The sequence below is a fragment of the Neopelma chrysocephalum genome, unplaced genomic scaffold, assembly GCF_003984885.1.
Source record: "Neopelma chrysocephalum unplaced genomic scaffold, ASM398488v2 Primary Assembly neopelma1_42, whole genome shotgun sequence".
NCBI classification, from domain to species: domain Eukaryota; kingdom Metazoa; phylum Chordata; class Aves; order Passeriformes; family Pipridae; genus Neopelma; species Neopelma chrysocephalum.
The window spans coordinates 15,858,728-15,877,355 of NW_020897700.1; the positions used below are offsets into that span (position 1 = coordinate 15,858,728).

The window sequence follows — 18,628 nt, forward strand, 5'->3', positions numbered from 1 at the left end:
ATAAAAACTCTTATCATGCAAAACTGTTTTTACCACGAGCCTTACATAGCACACATTGTGTGTTTTCAGCTCATATGAAAACTAAGTCCTTTGAAGCTTCCAGTGAAGGTAAAAGTCAATGTAGTGTTGTGCTGTAGTAGGATGCTACTACTCAGCTCTCTTAATGCTACTGTGCAAGGCACAGTAAATACATTTCTTAGAAATGTATTTACAGTATCCAACCTTTAATGAGGGAAGTTACTGCACATTTTAGCTTCTGTTATGCTCCAGACTGCTGCTAAGCTTGTTTTTGTCCTGAAAAAAGACAATTTTTTTAATTTGTGAGAACATTCAGATTTCATTCTGAGAGGTAATTATAAATGTTGCTTGTTCTAGGCTCAGAGACAAAGCATAGTGTGGTTTTGTTGTAATCCTAGTGGGGTATCATGATGTCATGTTAAAGCATGCTATGATTATACCAACCAGTAGTTTTAAATTAGCGTTCTTTGTACATGACTTTTATCAGCATTTTGCATTTTGAAAAATGTTAGGAAGATTTTTCCAAGAATACCTATGATTTATTTGTGTCAAAAATTGAGTAAGAAAAATTTTTACACACTGATTCCATACACATCCATAGGAAAACTAGGCAAATTCTCCATTTTCTTTAAATGCATTGACTTTGACAGCTGAAGAAAATAGATTTTGAAAAGTGTGCGGAGTTTATTTAAAATGAGATATTATTTGAAATGCATACTGTCTTTGTACAAAATATACAATCAACCAACCAGTTGATAAACATACCTATCAAAGATCACAATCAATGTCTTTTTCAAAGATTTTATGGTATCAGCATGTCTTAAAGAACAGACGTTTAGAATAATTTTGCAGACTGACAACAGGCTTCCTCTGTGAAGGCACATGCGTATATAGCTTCTTATTAGATACATTATGTTTTTCTTACAATTTTATCAAAGTTAATTGAATAATTATGGTTATATAAAATATCCAGTGCCACATTAGATCCATATACTCATATATGACATAACTGTTAAACAGCTACTCTTTTCTTGCTTTCCCACACTCTTTACCTGTACTTCTAAACAGAGATAGCCATTGATACGGATGAAAGCCAAGTTAAATAAATAATTTAAAAAATATATTAAGCCTCTTTGGAAAACTGCTTTTTTTTCAAGACTCCCGAAGTTTACCTGCAGGACTGTTTGTTGGTATAGACAAGTTTGACCGTCTTTTTATGATAGTTTTCCACAACTCCTGAATAGGGTGTGATGTTAATGTTTTTGGTTTTTTCTGTATGCAGAGAAATTTGAAACTCCTATTAAGTTCTGGGAGTATGAATTCAATTACGTTTTCAAGTTCTTAGAGATAAGGGATTACATATAGACACTGATTATGAAGTTTCAACTATCCAATTTTCTTGATTGCTGTTCTTTCATTTATTAGAAATTATGTGTTGCAAGAAGAAAATTTTAATACTGGATTTAAACCATGACAGTATTGATCTTTGCTCATCTTTATACATTTTAAAAAAAAATAATGACATTTCAAGTCTAGTGCAATGACTTAAAAATCTGGATATATGTTGTATTTTAAGGTTTGTTTTAGTTGTGCTAATGAAAGGGCTACTACATTTTCTTTTATATATAGGTATGTAATTTCTGCTGATATAAAAAGGAGATGTGAAACATGTATTTTTAAGAACAAAACTCAAAAGTTAAATGTCTTGTTGACCTACAGTGCTGAAAAGAACAGCCTGTTTTGTGTCTGAAATTCTCATTCATTGTAGTGCCATGTTCAAATATCCCATTCATTTAAATTACAGGAATAGAGTACTACACAACACTTGATCAAACAAAGGTTTCTTTTCAATGGTCTATTTTTATTCTCTATTTATAATACTGCAGTGGGTATTTTAGGAAAACTACTAAGCAAACAGCTCTGTAGTACGGTTTTAACTGTCTGGTTTGGCAGCCCAGTTTAAGAGAACAAATGATAGGCTTTGCAGTAACAGCTCATTAGACAGGAGGATGGGCTTGACCTTAAGGCCTGACTTAGGAGATCTGAGTTATCAGTTTTGCATGACCCTTGGCTAGTCTCTTATCTTTGTGTGCTTCAATTCTCTATGTACAGAATGAGGAATAATAGTCTCTTTGCTTTCTTATATTGTAAACTCTCACTATGCTTACTCTATGTGAAGCCAGTAGGACCTGCTGACTTTGGTACTATTACAGTAACACATTCTATGTTATTATTAAGGTAATTCCATAAAGATGTAATGTTAGGCGTTAAAACACATATGTATATATTATTAATATATAAAAGTATAAACCAAAAGTGGACACAGTTCTGTGCTGGAGTCTGACATGATTTCACTCTAAATACTGCCCTATATACAGGCTGAATTGAGTAGTTAACAGCACATCCAGTTTCATTCAGTCTGAACATTACATACCATTATGAGTCCCCTTGGATGGATCCTTCCTTCTTAATGCCACTGGAACCCCAGCTCAGGTTTGAGTTTGACTTGGTCTTTAACTTTCACTAGTCATTAGGAGAGTCAAGGAATTTACATCGAATGATTCAACCCGGTAAGTTTCATGTACATCCTCCATCACCACCCTTCCCCCACCCCTTCCAGGTCCGGCAGAATGTGACAGACAGGATTGCTGAAGATGGAACTGTGGGGGCTGCCAGGTCAGCTGTTGTCGATCTGGACTTATGACTAATTTAAATTCTCTATCTGTTTAACTGTTGCTCCTTTAAAACACTGAAAAGTCCATTATGAAATTGCTAGGGGAGAAAAAAAGGAGAGAAATAGTCATTAATGAGAGATTTGGTAGTCTAAATTAGTTTCATATGAAACAGAATATGTTATTTATGAAATACATGGGTGAAATTTGGAGTAATGTTTCTTAATTTGGAAATTTCAGCTACAAAGTTTAAGGGAAAAAAAAAACCACAACAAAAAACCCCCAAACCAAAACCAAGAAGGCTCCTAATATAAAATTTTCTTTCATTTTTTCGTCCTGTGTTTTGTCTATGTAACTGATAAAAAAAATCAAGTCCAACTCTCTCCTCATTTTAAGTGTTGTGAGAGGCTGCTATGCTCATCCTGAGTTTCCAACCACTAGTTGAAATTCACGCTTAAGGGTCCGTCCTGTTTGCATCTGCAAATAGCTTTATCCATATGCACAACTCCACTGAGATCAATAAGATTACTCATGTGAGTCAAGTTACCCAGGCATGTAAATATTTGCTGAATTAGGACTAAAAGTGGAAGGGAATGTAGGTGGTAAATCCTCCCTAAGATAAAGGAGCTGAGCACCCACAATGATGACTCGAGAGTTCAGGTGTCTGTTACCCCTTACTCCCTAGTCAAGCTTTACTGAGTTCTAAACAGCTTTATAAAGCAGAAGCATCTTTAGCTAAATGTCTACAAAATGTGTTATGAATTAGTAAGTACACTGTTTTGCTTTGTTATTGACTTTTGTTACAAGAAATCAACTCCCCACAGAAAAGGAAATAACCCTGCAAATACCTTTTATCTTGATATTCTGTAGGGAAAGTAATTCCAGTGTAACTGCACATGTATAATGCAGCTACTGCAGTCTCAAGCAAAATGCATTCAATTATATGCGGTTTCAGAACATATAAGAGAAAATGAAAATGCTTTCTACACAGACAATTTCCAGATATGGATGCTGAATCGGAGGAAAAGGGAGTTAAATTTACTTTTCTTAGGAGCTGAAGCAAATAATTCAGAATCGATTCAAGAAGTCTCTGGGCCTAAATTCCACTGTCCCTCTGTCCATTCAGTCTCTGCCTGCTGAGAGAATTGATCTGATTGCTTATCTTTTTAGGTATCTGCTTAAACTGATGATGGAATCTCATTTAATCTGTCTCTTGTCTAAATGTAGCAGTGAGAAGACATGGCATTCAGTAGTAAAGCATCCTTCTGGCATGTCCTCCTTTATACTTGCAGCTTATTTCTGCCACTTGGTATGCAAGCCCATCTCAGATTAAATTTAAAATATGTTCATCTTTTTTTCAGCTTCACAAACTTGCCAGTTTACTATCCTATATGCACATTCCACGTGATTATAGGCCAGCACTATAGAGTGGAATGGTACCTTTTCCATGGCTATTTGGCGAGTGGCGTAGGCTCTTTTCACCAAGGCAGTTTATGCATTGACAAGATCCTTGGTATAGAGTTGTTAAAAGTTTGAGTTTGGTCTCCTTTTCGCTGTTAACCACGTAGTAAATCAAAACATCTTGGCTCTACAGAGCGCAGGTTCTGCCATCATTTACTTAGCATGCTGTCATGCCTGGGGGTACAACATTATTTTAATATATAATGAGTTTAGAAGATGCAAAACTACTGACTACATGTTTTATTCATTCTTAAATTGCAAGAGCCCTGGTTTCCTTTTGATGCCACCCTATTTGCATATGCTACCTGTGTGCTTCTGCAGTCACTTAGTATTTGAATGTATATGCCCTCATCAGCTATAAAGCATTAATGTTTTGCACTTGTATAGCCTTTCATCCAAGGAGCTCAAAGTCTTTTGCTGACAATGATTAAGAATTACAGTCCCCTTTGAAGTGGGTGAATGCTACTACCTTCATGTTACTGATGGGCAGAGTGAAGTGACTTCGCCCTGCATCTAACACGAAGGAAGTGTCAGTGCTTGAAGCCCTGGAGCATCCTCTGCAGCTGCCGCTTTGTGCAGCCCTTACACTAATTACACTCTTTGCCCCGCAGCTTCGCCAACAGCCTTGGAGGGCAGCGTTCGGCCCGTTTAGCGGACTCGGTTGTTGTTCACCCTGCCTCACGAAGGCATTTGCGCGGGGGGGCGGTGGCCTGGAAGAGGGACAATACGGCGGCCGACGGGACCCGCGCACCGGCCCCAGGGCAGCGATCGCCCCGCCGGGGCCGCTCGAAAGCCCCGTTTTCAAACCAAACGAGGGAAGCCCGGATGCAATCACACCTGTGGCTTGGCTTGCTTCCTCCAGTGCCTCGTGCACTGTTCCGAATGGCAGGTGTGAGTTCGGAAAGGTGCTCGCTGCGGGGAGCGCTCCCGGCCGCAGACGGCACACGCGGATTTACCTGGGCAGGCTGTGGCGGGGGTTCAGGGGAAGGGCACCCTAGAGTGGAGCGGCATGCAGCGCCGGTGGGAGCAGCCGTGCCGGTGGAGCTTCCTGCGCAGGGCCAGGTTGGCTGCGGAGAGAAGGACGGAGGGAGGGAAGCACGGCGTGAGGGGCGGCGGCCAGCAGTGTGCCCCGGCAGTTGCGCCGCGGAGGCAGCCGGTGTTACCTTCCCCGGGACGGCAGCCCCGGCCCCACCGCTCCGCTCACCGAGAGCTACCGGTGCCCTCCCCTGCCCACCCCGTGCCGCCAGTGCTTCCCTGTAGCAGGTCTACAACAGCTGCTTACCTTGCGTCCCTATTTATCCCAGCCCCCCCTCACCCCCGAAGTTGCCAAACTCCTGAGATACCTGAAGCATCCTCTCACGCTGCCGCTACACGTAGGGATGAAGCGCACAGGTCGATGCGCTAGGCAGAAACTCATCTCGCGAGTAGAAACGCGTGTTGGGCGCGATGAGAGAAACACGCCGGAGGTGCCCACGGTAGGCACGAACCCCACGCTCCCGTCCCGCCACATCCATCACGCTGAGGCATCGCCTACCTGGCCGCTGTCCGGAGGCTGGGAGGAGGCTCGCCAGGAGCAAAAACACGGTCCAAAGGAGTAGTTGGAGTCTCATGTCTGCAGTCAGCGCAGAGGCGAGCTGAGGGTGTGCGTATGTGTATATAGGCGAGGAAATGTAGGAACAGCCGCTCGCGGGGCTGGAAGGGGGCCGGCAGCGCGGCAGGAGCCCCTGCCCGCTCACATGCCAGTGACAAGCCGGGGAGCCAGAGCCAGCCGCCTTCACTAGCAGAGTTAATTATCAGGCAGGGGCAAGGTTCCTGGATTGCACTGCGATCTGGGCCTCTCTCTTCTCTTCTCCTCTCCCTTCTCTCTTTTTTTTTTTTCTGTCACTCCCCCTTATTTTCCATAAGCAAACAGCGCAGGAATGAAAAGCCCGTGTAAACAGCAGCTCCTGTCAAAGCGTAAGGGCAAGGAGCCTCTCGAACAATGCGGCCGCTTCACTTCAAATTCAAGCCGGGCAGGAAAAAAACATATGTAAAACAAGCCCCGATGTTCCCTCCCCCATTTGCAACTGTTTAAACTTTACATTGCCCATATTGATCCCACATGCAGACAGCAATGGCAGGGGCAGGAAGTGTCCCAGCGACCTTTGTTTCCACCTCTCCCCCCGAAAGCGGGGGCAGGGAAACCCCCCCAAGCATGGCCCTCCTCGCAGCTCAAATGCTTTCTGTCTTCTCTAAACTAGCTGCGAATTTGTGGCTATTCAAAGTGCTACTGACAGTAGTTAAGGCTAATGGGTGTCTTTTGTACCCTCCATTATTTTTAAAGGATCAGAATATTCGGGAATTAATATGTGAGATTTTTTTTTACCGCGTGGGGTAAAACAGATGTATCTGTTCCAGCAGTGCCAGTTTGAGGGTAGCAGTTTTGGATGGGACATTGGTTTGCATAACCCACCTGTACATTGCAGTGTATTTGTTCTAGACCATGGTGAGAGCTCGCTTTATCAAACCACGCTGAAAACGGCTGGTGCAGATACCCAAGCCTGAAGAGAAGAATGGCAAAACTTGCAGAATGTGGGAGCAGCAGTGATGGCATTGAAATTCAGTGAATTACTGGCATCAGTTGAAATTCGACTGGTCCTTTTCTTATTTTCAACCTGCTGATTTCTTGTGATGGAATAGCACCTAGTGATTTGAAAAAAAAATTAAAATTTGTCCCTTTTTGGGAAAAGTTTCTGTTTCAAAATATGCAGGAAAGAGTAAATTTCTGTATAGATTAAATACTACCATCAGTAATAGATAAGTATTATTGAAAGTTTTATGAAGTTGTTATTTGCCTAATTTCTTAAAGAATGGAATATATAATTGGTGTTGTTTTGTTGTTTTATTGGGATTTTTAAATTCAATTATCCCTGTATTTTTTCCTTTAAAAGTCTATTTAACTTAATAGTGCATGCTAGTTCCTCCTCATAGAATTATACATCATTAGTGAGCTACTTAATTTGTCTAAGTAGAGTATGTCCATATGACTTAAAAGACAACTTGCAGCATGAATACATGGTGAAAATAGTTATTAAATGTTGTTTTGAAATGATGTCAAGACTGTTGAGGAAGGTGTCTCAGACAAAGGAAAATCCTCTGGCAAAGGAAATCCTCTGCTGGTTGATCACATTCGTTCATCATGAGCAGCAGACGCTTCCCAATGTTCTTCTCTACAGCTTGGTGGTCATTAAGTTTTCTCTTTAGGATCTCTTACCTTTAAACTAGACTTCTCTTTAATATTGATGCCACTAGCTCAGCTGAAATCAGGGTCCCATGGTGCCAGTGACAGAACTGTCATAAATAGAGTATAATTTCAAATACAAAGAGAAAGAGTGCTGTGGCCAAATCACATAACAAGTTTGTGACAGAATCAGAGTTACATCCTCAATATCCTAAATTTTCTGGCTCCACCAGGACACATTTAGGAATGTGTTCTGTTGCTCACCGTGAATGAGAACACACTGACAAAGTTGTTCATACATCCCTGCAAATGATGATCACTTTCATTCAGCAGTCAGCTAAGTAAGGTTCAGACTCATAACCCTAAGGTGGAAAGTAATACAGACTTCAAAGTGATAGAGACTCTTTAAATAGCTAAAAGGCAGAAAGAATGCATAGACTGCTGTCAGTCCCTCGGGCTATCTAGGCCTCTTCTGCACCTGGTCAAGTTTACCAACATTCTGAGGAGACATTAAATTTTAAAGGAAATTGAGTAAGATACAATAGTTAAGTGCAATATTTATGTCTCTTTTTTTGTAGTTTGTTTACTAGTTCCACTGTTACCCTGTGCAAAAGTTTACAAAGGGTTATTTGACTGATAAAATCTAAGCCACTATAACTATAGTCGCTATAACCAAGTCACTATAAATCACATATTTATCGCAATTTTCATGTAACCTACAGTAGTAATTCGATGCTTACCCACTGAAGAAATTTCTAAAATGTATTACAGCCCTGCTCTAGAGTTTGTAGTTCTTTTGCAAGCAGCTTTCCTTCAGGTACTTATTTTCAAGTGGCATACTGCTGCTTGAAATTAGGCAAATAACAACTAGTCAATGTAGTGATGTAATAGTTCTGCCTTTTTCACAGTATTTGCTGGTGGGTTTTGTGTTGGCTTAAGAGGAAAGGGAATGTAAAGTATGTAGGAAAGCTGGAGGTCTGTAGATAATGCTTTATGAGCTAGAAGAATTGGTTCTTTGAATCAAAAGCTTCCCTTCTCTTGCAATCTGAAAGGAACACAAAAAAGGAATGATGATTTCAGCATTTATCACCTATATCATTGCTACTTTTCCAACAGACATTCTGTTCCCTACTTCCTCTTTGATAGGATCAAAATAGTCAATTTATCAGTTTACATGCAGAAAGCAAAAAAAAAAATACTTAGTATATTGCAGAAATAATTTTAAAAGTTGTGAAAAGGAATATTTAGAAGTGCCTTTTCTGAATATCAAACATTAACTATAAGTAACACACATGGCATTATCTTCTGCTTAACACATTCCAGTAAGTACGGTATCACTTCACTGGATAGAAATTGTTCTGTGTTACATTTTCAGTACAGAGTGACTGTTACAGTCTTTTTATTTGGGGAAAAAATAATTTGAAATCATTGTGCCATTTCTAATAATAAAACTGGAATAAAGGAAAAGTCACTGAGGGAATATCAAATTATTTTGTCACATACAGAAAAAAAGTATTTTGATAAATGAGAGAGCTAGTCACTGCAAGAACAAAAGATGAAATAATGTGAAGAAACAGTAAAATTCATAGTACTAAGAAGTAGAATAAGCAGAGTTGCATGATAACAACAGGCAAGAAAGATAAGTGGGCACTTCCTAGTGTGGAGTAAGAGATTAATTAGCATTCCCTATTGGGCTGCTAGTTAGAAAAATTGAATCCTACCTTTTCTTTCAAGGCCAGCACATGACTATAAGCTATAGTGTTTATTGTTAATATTTGAGAACAGCTCTCAAATGCTATCAGTATAAAATGTTAAGTGAAGCCTCTCAAGTACAGGAATTAATTGTTATATATGGCAATACTGGTTTCATCCCTGTATCACAGATATCCCCTTGAATAATAGTTCTTCCCCTGCTAGTGGCCTGTAAAAATATATTGATCATTGTGGATCTCTACTGTTCTATAAGAAGACATGCGGAATGCTCAGCAGTGATAGTAACTGATAGTAAGTGAAAATTGTTAATTTTGACTTGGAAGTGTCATATCTCATAGATATAACATCAGAGTTTCTAACCAGATTTTCTAACTTTATGTTCCCCAAATTAATCCATCCTGCTGATCCAGAAGAATTATTTCACTAACCAGACAAGATCTGGGATAAAAACCTTTACTTCAAAAGAATTTGGTGAAGCACATCATCAAGTCCAATTGCAAATATCATTAGGTAAAATTCTAGGCTTTTCCTTGTTCCTTTCTATTACATTGCAAGATGGTATGTCATCTGTGCAACAGACAAAATAGAAAAATGCAAAAAGATTATGTAAGTTGCTGTTTGAGGGGAAAAAGTTGGTGAAGAATTACTCAAGGGGGTAAATTTTGAAATGCTGTCTAGGCGTCTATGATTTTTTTTTTTAAACCACAAGTTTCACTGGGATTATTATGTCATGGTTTTATAGGGTCTGTGTGCCCGCCACGAATAAAAAGAATGTTTTTTCTTCAGCCCGGGGTACAGCACCAGACGCCAAATATAATGTTTACCTTCTTCATTTACTATAATCATGAAGACTACTTTCTCTGCACAAAACCAATTAGCTCAAAAATTACGATTTTAGGAGAAATCTCTCTTTCTGTCATTATTTTAATCTGTGTTTGGAAATGAAAACCTACTCAAAACCTAAACCCTATTCCTCCTGTTTGGCATTTTATGCTTTTCTGGAAAAAAAAAATCACTTTTCTCCCTATTAGTTCTCAGCTGCCTGGAGGGAGACAGGATTTTTCGGGAAGAAAATGGTGGTCAGCAAGCAGAAAGAATGCACACTGGTAACCTGACACCGGAGACAGATGTACTCAAGGAAAGGAAATGGGGGACATATTAGACTAGGCTAAACCTTGTATAATTTTTTTTTTTATTTTCAGTTTGAGAGGTTTTCCGTGTGTGTGGCAGAGATGCATAATCTAGAAAGTACATTTTTTTAAATTTTAAACTGGGAAGAAAACATGCTGTGTTCATGGCATCATCTCCAAGTTCTTACTGCAGTATAACTAATAATTATAATTATTACAATAATAATAGAAAAGGAAAAACATTTAGTCTGTCTCACTTCTGTAACCCTACAATCTGTAGGGTTGATTTTATTTAATACAATGAAGTACCAGCCATGCACCTGAATAATCATAAATTATGAAGTCCCTCCTAGACAAAAGAGGGCTTCATCAGTTACCTACAGACTGTATTGATGAATTTTCCTTTTTACTTAAGGAAAATACGTTTATGTAGGCTTGAAGGTGAACTTATTTTTCAGTTCCCTTCCATCTCTAACAAGAAAATTTGATTCTAAGATTTATCTAGGGAATACATATACATATTTCTTTTTAATAGGAAAAGAAAGAGGTCAACTCTGGAGCAACAATGCCTGTGATCCCCACCAGTGTGACCACATGTTCTATTTCAGGGAACCCATTTGGGGTCAGATTCCTCTCTGCCGCTGGTCATAATTTCAGAGCTTTTTTAATTTAAGGAGTAATTTATGTTGTCTTGAATTAATGATGTTCAAGGAAAAAAACTCAATGCTTGAAAAGCACAAAGTTCTATAATTAATTTTTATTTGCTTGTTAACTTTCAAATATGTAACTCCCCTACATGGCCAGACCTTTTTTGCCCTGGGTTTCAGCAGCGAAAAATCTTTTAAAAATATATTTTCCGTGTTATAAAGAAAACTTTTGTAAGTGATCATGTAAATAAACAAGTTTGTACCTTTCTGCTAAAGCTTTAACATACTCATTTAGGAAAGAGAGGTGCTTACTGCAATTTTTAACATACAAGTCACTTTTACTATTTGCTCAGGAAATATCAGGAAAGAAACACAGATATATTTTTGTCCTAAACTCCAAGTTTTAGAGCTTCACATAATTTTCATGGAAAATTATTGGTCTTACATAAATCTGTCCATTTAGCTGTACAAATTTCAATAAGTTTTTCAGACAGAAAGAGTTAACTTCCTGGAGATAATTTTCTACATAACTGATCTTATGTTTTGGATTTGGGCAGCCACCAGCCACAGTAAAATTTTAATGCAGGAGGTGTTAGGACAGGCAAATTTCTGTAGGGATTGGCTGAGTGATTACTTGAGAGAGAATTTCAAATGACCCTCCAGCTCTTTGCATATTTATACTTTTGACTTCAGGTAGTAAATTTGCTTTGCAGCTTCAGTAGATCTGTTTTCTGTGTTGCTTGCAGTTTATCATTAGGGATATCGTGAAGCATGAGGGAACTCTGCAGTAACAGTGAGCACAAGTTCCCATAAGGGATGTTCCCATCTAGTGTGATGTAATGTTTTAGTATTCCAAACAGCTGTCACTGTTATTAACCCTCTGCAAGCCTGGTCACCATCATGCAAAAAGGTGAAATGTACAGTTTATATATGTGTTTTATTACAAGGGTTTAGACCTGTCTAGTACAGTCCTTTGAACTTTGCCTCCTGGCAAAAAGATTGCAATGCTGCCTTGCTTTTCATCAACGTCCAGGCCGTGATACTGCCTTCTCAGTGTTTCCTCTTTAAATTACTTCTTTATCTGCTGTCAGCCTTTCTATTGCCAACACAACTGGTGAGAGGTGGAAAAGCAGAGAAGGTATGAGTTCTTCACTTTTCTGACCATCAGACAAGCTGAAAAGCAGGAAGTGCAAGCTTACATTCAAATATATCAACACATGAAAAAAGGATTAAGGCAAGAAAGTCAAGCTTTTATTTAGGAAAATAGTGGATTTCTCGCTGAATTCCTGTGTTGTTTGTCCCTTGACTGCTGTATAGGAAAGTTTTCCAGTTGCACATCATATAGTTTTGTTTATTGAAATGTTTTATGGTGTTTACTCTTAGTTAGGATAACAGCATCTACATGATAACTAGCCTTCTCGCTAGCTGTTCTAGATGTTGTATGCTTCTAACTAATAACAGATTTTTCAAGGGATAAGATTTACATTGTAGATTTGTGAGACCTGTCTATGCCAGCATCTTTTTTCTAATTACGTACAATGGGTGATTGAATTACTGTGTTATGATAACAGAGTCTACCTCACTGAAGAGATTGCCTTGAAGAACCTATCAGTGCTTTAACTGCTGCACTTGCTGAGTGACTGCTCTGATCAATGCTTGCTGTGGATCTCTTACACTAATGATCTTACCATTTCTCCCACTGTTGAAGCCGCACTGATAGCAAAGGTGGAAAATTTTGAGGTAAAAAAAGTCTACTACAAAACAGGGCAGTGTAATCTGTCACCCACTTCTAGTCCAATAAGGTGATTAGTGGCTGTACAACACCTATAACTATACCAAATAAGGTCCTGTCTTTTTTTTTTTTTAATGGAAAAGTGCTATCTCTATCAATGGAAAGACCAAAGACTAAATTAGCAGGAATGATATAGTGGAAATATTTGCAAAGCCTGACATTAGGTACAGGATACAGTGAAAGAATATCCTGTAAAAGCTAAAGCAGCTAAGCACTAGTGCATGATTTATACTGGTCTACTTCTGCAATATATATATTAAATAATAATAATCTCTAACATGAACAAAAGGCACAAACCAAGGCTCAAAATAAATTGTGTCTATTTCAGTGTTCACCACAAGGATCCTTGTGTTAAGCCGTCAAAGATCTTGAGATTCCAGGCTCATCAAAATTTTGTAGAGGATACTGTACTCCCTCAAAAATAGATGAATCCAGTAAACAACACGGCAGCCCAAACCACCAACCCTCAGACAAAATACATGCTTCATGGAAGAGAGGTTATGTTAGGTTATGTGCATAATTTAAATGTTGTCCGAAAGTGCAGTACATGAGATGTATTGCATCACTGCTTTAGAAATTCTCAGTTGAATTTGGCAGTGTGTTTATTTGCTTTTGAGGCTAGTAAATAGTTTTGGCTTGCACATTTCTACAAAATAGTAATAAATATCTGATGAACTTCCCTTTTAAAGTGTGCTATTTTACAAGAGATGTGGTCCTTGCTCCATTCAACTTATTCCTCATTGCAGCATTTGAATCCATTGAACACAAAGATAATATTATTGTAGATGCAGAGGCGAAAATGCTAATGTATCAGGTCTTCAAAATTGGATTCATTTTGAAGAGTTCATCATTTAGGTAATAATTGCTTCTGTGTGGTTAGGTATCCCAGTCATAAACTGCTGTATTTGTACTGGAAGCATGCATACACAGGGTGAGAAATTCTATTTTATGTTCAGTAACAACAACTTGGTTTTTATTAATGTGAAAAAATGGTGTGCATTTACTCACTCTCAGTAATAGTGTAATAGAATTCCAAAATTATAACCTGATCCTGCAAAAATTTACACACTCAGTGAACTTTCATACATCAAATTATATCAAGAATAAACCTTTTCAAAACGGAGACGAGAGTCCTGACAACTTTTAGACCAGTGTTACTAACATGCATACTCCATATTTGTGCCATAGATAGCTAGTACCACTTGCATTAGATTTCAGGTTGGATATAATGAGATGTAAGAGTATAGTGGGATGAATATATCCTGGAAAATATGTTAGTCGACCAGTTTAGGGTTTTGTCCTTCAAGCTGCTACAATAAATAGGTGTAGAGGGTCAAGGAGTAACTAAAAATTTCCTTAAATTTTTTAACTATGTAACTTTAAAGAATGTTTAATTTATTTTAGCTGTGTGGACTGGTTCTGCAGTTGTGTTGCTCAGTTGTGATAGCTTGTGTAAGATGATCATCTAATTTGTTTTCCATTTTTATACACATAATGTTTTCTCACAAAAAATGAACTTGCCTGAAATGCTGTTTCTAATGCTCATGAAAGCAGCTATATATTGTTTAAATGTTTTCAAGAAGAGCTCTGTGTTGAAAAGAAGTTGAAATTGAAGGTAATTTTAGAAGTACATCCCACTGAAGGTTGACTTTTGGTGTGCCTTTGAAAACTGACCTTCACATTTAAATGTTATTGTGCATATGTACGCATACTACAGCTACTTTTTTACCCCTTCCTTTTTTCTTTTTTTTTCTTTTTTCTTTTTTCTTTTTTCTTTTATCTTTTTTCTTTTTTCTTTTTTCTTTTTTCTTTTTCCTTTTTTCTTTTTTCTTTTTTCTTTTTTCTTTTTTTCTTTTTTCTTTTTTTTCTTTTTTCTTTTTTCTTTTTCCTTTTTCCTTTTTCCTTTTTTTTTTCTTTTTTCTTTTTTATTTTTTTCCCCATTTGTTTTTAATGAGCCATTGAGGTGAGTAGTGCATTACTAGTAATGGACTTGGATATACTTGGAGACTAAGTGATTTGTTTCTTTGTAGTTGAATAAATTTGCTTAAAGGTTTTCCAGCATGATAGCTGCAAGATGGAGAAATCATAGCATGAATGTCACAGCTCAAGAATATATTGTGATTCTGATAGGTAGTAAATCACAGTTTTTCATTTTCATAAACTAAATATGGTGATCACAAAGCTTCCTTTGGCCAGTCCATAGTCCTTCCATGCACAGTAGATGTGAGGTGCAGAGTCCTCTCACTTTCAGTGTGGAGAGTCCTGGCTGCCAGAGCTGTGTGGGGCTGCTTTAGCCCCTGTTATACTTACTTTTAGGTTTAACTGTCTTTAAAAGCCTCCAGGGAGCTGTCATGACAACAGGGATTGATGGGTTGCTGGAGTCCAGGCTTGTTTCTGTCAAGGATTTTGAGTGGGGAGTGAAGTGGCAGAGGCAGCTATCAGTAGTTTTGCCATTCCAGTGTTGTGTGAGTCTCCAGATAACTCACAGGGGCTTAGTAACCTTTCCCTCTCACCCTTGCTCCCAAAGTGTTGTCCCACTGCTACCCAGGCACTGCAGCAAAGGGCCACTGAATATGAAATCACACAATGGCGTCTTTGCAAAGCTGCTTTATAGAATGTGGGCTTGGCTTCAATGTGGCTACAATTATTCACAGTATTTTTGTTTCCCTTTTATAACTTTTGCAATGAAAGAAAGAAACCTGAAGTGTTTATACATCTATCTTGTTTTGGGTACAAATGGCACTCATAGACTTATTCCACAACCACTGTAGATTTTGGGGATGCCCAAAGTTGAAAGCCTGTGGAGGTCTCAGCACTCCGCTATCCTGTGTTTGAGCCTCCTGCAGAGGCTCAGATTTGCCAGTCCACACCTTCATAGATGGCGTCTTGGAGGCACTGGACTTTGCATGTGATGCACTGTCCATGACATAGACAAGTGCCTCTTGGCTCCCCAGCTGCCTTAAGCAAAAGTGGCCACAGGTGTGGGCCACCAGTGTCCAGGCATTTCTTGCAGCCTGTTCCTAGTTGTCCTCACTCTTGGGAAGGGTCAGGATGGAGAATACCAGCTGAATTAATTGGTTTTGTGCCAGCAGTGTCTTGGTTCTGCCATCTTTCCTGAGAGGCCCTTTGGTTTCCCATCTGTTGTATGGTGGTTTTAGAGTTTTTGCAAGGTGTGAAAAGTACTGTGGCCTGAAGATTGAGAGCAATTGAGAACAGGTTACAAGCTCCACAGCTTTTTCTGGCAGACAGAAAATGTCCTGTGGACTGAACCTTGGATAACTTGCAGATGGCATTTCAACTGGAAATCCCAATGAAGAATGGATATATAGAATGAGTTTCTTCACAAGACTCTCATTATTGCAGTGATTTACCCATACCAGATTTAGATGTGCTACTTCAGGTAACCATAGCAGTGCAATAGTGAAATAGCCGTGCTCCTGAGTGTTTGTTCAAGTCCTCTGATGAGTTTACAACCGGTTCTTAGGGCCATGCTGCCATGGTGACAGGGGTAACCTTCCTGAGCTAACTGATTTAAGGCCATCATTGAATTAGTACTAATTTCATCCTGACTAATCAACATTAAATGCCGTGTACTTAGAAAAATAAATAAATTATATGAGGGGTATCTATATTAATGTATTAATGTATTAATGTAAGTGCATTCACTTGAAGATCAGCAGCTGTCCATCACTGGCATGTAGCAAAATAAATAGACCATGATCTACTCATGTATGATACTTCATATTTCTCTATGCCAGCAGTAGGGTTTCAGGACTCTAAATACTTACAGTACAATGCTAGGCAAAGGAAAAGCTGTGAATTTTAACAGAAATTGACTGCAGTCATCTTTGGAAGGCACAGACAAACTTGATATTGCTTGTCCTGTTTCTCAAAGGATTAATGTGTATTTACTTGGACCTTTGTCATGGTTTAAACTGAGCTGGCAACTTAGCCCCACACCACAGCTCAGAGGTGGGGCAGAAAATCAGAAAAGTAAAAGTGAGAAAAATCATGGGTTAGATAAAGACAGTTTAATAGGTAAAGTAAAAGCTGGGCATGCAAGCAAAGCAAAACAAGGAATTTATTCACCACTTTCTGTGGACAGAGAGATGTTCAGTCATTGCCAGAAAAGCAGGGCACCATCACACGTAATGGTTACTTGGGGATACAAAATGCCATCACTCCAAATGTCCCCCCTTCCTTCTTCCCTTAGCTGTATATGCTGACCATGATGCCATACAGTATGAGATATCCCTTTGGTCAGTAGAGGTCAGCTGTCCCGGCTGTGTCCCCTCCAAACAACTTGTGCACCTCAGCCTCCTGGCCAGGGGGGTGGATGAGAAGCAGAAAGGGCCTCTGATCTGTGTAAGCGCTGCTCAGCAATAATGAAAACATCCCTGAATTATCAACACTATTTCCAGAACAAATCCAAAACACAGCCCCATACCAGCTACTATGAAGAAAATTATATCTACCTCAGCCTAAACCAGCCCATCCTTTTATTTGAATCTCCACAGCAACAGACTCAGCTTACAGTTTTATAGATAAAGAAAATATTGTACAATTTCGTCAGAGTGTATCAGTAATAATCTGAGGTAACATTAAATTAAGGTAATGTTCATACTGCAAATATATTTTATTCCTCTGTGGCTTGTATAAGAAGACCTCAGAAGAACCCAAATAAAAACTAGAGGTTTATTAAACTCTAAATTAAGCTTAAATAACTTATCATGTCATATTTGTAGCACTTTGACTACACTTTTTATATAGAATTTCTGTAGCTATTTTAAATAGATCTTAGAGATTTACATCTATCTTGTTGAGATACATTATTTTCAGGGTTTGTTGCAGTTGTTACAGATTAACTTACAGTTTGCTAACAGCTAAGTAAATGTTTGGCGACTGATCAGAAGCCCTAAATGAGGTCATAACTTATGGAGAGGTGCTGAGAGGTTACAATTCCTGTGCATCTCAATTAATATTGTAGCTAGTAAGCATTCTTTGCAGCTCATAGGCTCAGATCCAACAGTGTGCTGCAGTGTAAGTTTGTATTTAAGCCAATAAGTAGATCCATCATCTTCACTGAGGCTTCTCATCTGCTTAGAAAGATGTACAGGAATGAATAATTTACTGGGCCAAGGTGTCTTGGAATAAATAAGTATTTGTTGGGAAAGTTTCAGTACAACAAGGTGAAAGACTTGAAAAACATCTTTGTCCTGAATGCTAAGTTGCAGATCATTGATGTATGTTAGCAGCAACAGATTTCCTTTATGAAAAGTCTTGTTTTTTATCTGATTGAAGCTCATTAAAGCATAAATACATTTAATATATTCTTGATTTATCCTTGCCTAGAAGTTATCATTGTAGCTGGCATGATGAATGTAGAATTAGAAAAGTAATGATTTTAGGCTAATAGGCATGTTTCTTACAATGTCAGGCTTAATTGAAAGTTATTCAGCCCAGTATTTCAGAGGGAATAGTTTATATTCCCTTCACATCATCTCTCATTGTTTTAATATAATTTGGATTGATGTATTGACTGCACCACAGCGGCCACAAACTGGCATGGCGTGATAAGTAGAAATGCATAAAAAAAGAAGTACATTCTTTTATTTTTCCTATAAAATACCTACGTATTCTACAGGGAAAACATTGCCTGAAGTATTTTGTTGTAAGTAGAGAATATTTGCACTTTGCACGGGAAAGCTGGGGACCAATTCCTAATACTGAGCAAACCTAAGAGAAATGAAAATGTGAGTTATTTGGACATTTGTGTGAGGTGCCTCTCCTAGCGTGTGGTAGAGACTACTAAGAAATACTGTTATAAAACACAGAAAAGGCGAACTATTTTTTGATTTTTTTTTGTTGAAATACTCTCAGTTTATTCAAAGTTTTGTTATCTCTTCTGTTATCAACAGGAAGTGCTCTCTTTGCTTTTAATGCCCCTGAAAGGTAGTCTTATCAACCAACCATTC

At 38.5% G+C, this 18,628-nt stretch overlaps 1 protein-coding gene across 1 annotated transcript; it reads right to left on the minus strand.

The window, feature by feature from the left end:
• Nucleotides 1–1,241: 1,241 nt before the first annotated feature.
• Nucleotides 1,242–6,156, minus strand: APELA (apelin receptor early endogenous ligand). Its single transcript, XM_027676781.1, has 3 exons — nt 5,686–6,156; nt 5,108–5,218; nt 1,242–2,790 (listed from the first exon to the last, which is right to left on the minus strand). Exons 1-2 carry the CDS (start codon nt 5,759–5,761, stop codon nt 5,130–5,132), a joined length of 165 nt encoding a protein of 54 aa, XP_027532582.1. The 5' UTR covers nt 5,762–6,156; the 3' UTR covers nt 1,242–2,790; nt 5,108–5,129.
• Nucleotides 6,157–18,628: the final 12,472 nt, after the last annotated feature.

Excerpts from the sequence above, each read along its gene's own strand:
- APELA (XM_027676781.1), bottom strand. The coding sequence starts at position 5,761 with ATGAGACTCCAACTACTCCTTTGGACCGTGTTTTTGCTCCTGGCGAGC. Across the intron at positions 5,219-5,685 it reads AGCCTCCGGACAGCGGCCAG|CCAACCTGGCCCTGCGCAGG; the intron begins GTAGGCGATGCC and ends TTCTCTCCGCAG.